This window comes from Pinus tabuliformis, chromosome 4_1, assembly GCF_031772625.1.
Source record: "Pinus tabuliformis cultivar Carrire ecotype Pingquan chromosome 4_1, CPIR1, whole genome shotgun sequence".
Taxonomy (NCBI): domain Eukaryota; kingdom Viridiplantae; phylum Streptophyta; class Pinopsida; order Pinales; family Pinaceae; genus Pinus; species Pinus tabuliformis.
This window is the reverse complement of record NC_142303.1, coordinates 596,056,066-596,057,116: the sequence shown is the minus strand read 5'-3', so window position 1 is coordinate 596,057,116 and position 1,051 is coordinate 596,056,066. Positions and strand designations below refer to the sequence as shown.

Genomic DNA, 1,051 nt, shown 5'->3' with positions numbered 1-1,051 from the left:
CTGTGAATGGAGCAAAACAGTTTTATTGATGGACTTATAGTTTGATAAACAGCCTATAACCATTTGGCCCTTCCGGTTCTATCCTTAATAACCGACCCATCCTTTACTCTGTTTAAAATTTGTTTGCCTGTGAGGGTTTAACAGAGGTAAGACAGCTGGGTTACGGGGTTTATGGAAAAGACAACAGATAAAATCTGATAAATAGTCAATGATACTAAGGTCGTGCTCAATAATAACATAATTGTTTGGCCTGAGCTATTTGTGCAGCTTTATGTTGTAACAGTTGACCGGAACTTCCGTTGATCTTCTACGGTTTGTATGACACATTGGTTTCAGGATTTTCTACATCTGCATTGTCTACAAGATCTGGTTTCAGAACGTATAAACATTGTCTTCCCAGTATTGTTCCCTTTTCTGGAATGATAATCCGGTAAGCCATTATGTTATGTGCAACTGCAGCAATTTTGCGATTTCGCATGAGAGCCTCCATAAATGTTTTTATTTGATCAACATCAGTTACAGGTGACAAATGAGCTTGGAAAGTACTTCTCTTTTCAGTAAAAGAAGCACCGTGAACAATCTCAAGGATCCTGTCCAATTCATCCAAGGTTTTATCATTGGACTCCATAAGACTACTCTCACAACTCCAAGTTTGTGGACTATTACCACCTAAAATATGCATGCATTCTGACACTTCTGGTATCAAATCCTCTTTGTGTTTTGCAATAACATCCAACTCTGTTTCTTTCCCAATTCTACTTATGTTTCCATCTAATTTTATTCCATTTTCTCCCAACATTTAACCGGCAGTGACGAAACATGCACAGATGGGTGGCAGCGACTTCATGGGATTTAATGACAGAGAGTCGTGTTCAATTGGAATACGTCTCTAAACAGGTTGAGTTTAATAAGATGGAAGGCGTGTAATCGGATTTCAGATGCCAGCATACAGTTGATTCCCAATTGGATTTCTCTTCCTCAGGCACGCGGAATTGAATCACGCATTCAAACTATCTGTTAATTAACTCAATTTTCGTATTTCTTCACGCGG

General features: G+C 38.7%; 1 protein-coding gene across 1 annotated transcript; it reads right to left on the bottom strand.

Moving 5' to 3' along the window:
- Positions 1-307: 307 nt before the first annotated feature.
- On the bottom strand, positions 308-799 carry LOC149177395 (uncharacterized). Its single transcript, XM_089421729.1, has one exon. The coding sequence runs from the start codon at positions 797-799 to the stop codon at positions 308-310; it is 492 nt and encodes a 163-aa protein (XP_089277855.1).
- Between the last annotated feature and the right edge of the window lie 252 nt (positions 800-1,051).

Bases quoted from the DNA above. Each gene is read 5' to 3' on its own strand.
- LOC149177395 (XM_089421729.1), bottom strand. From the start codon at position 799: ATGTTGGGAGAAAATGGAATAAAATTAGATGGAAACATAAGTAGAATT.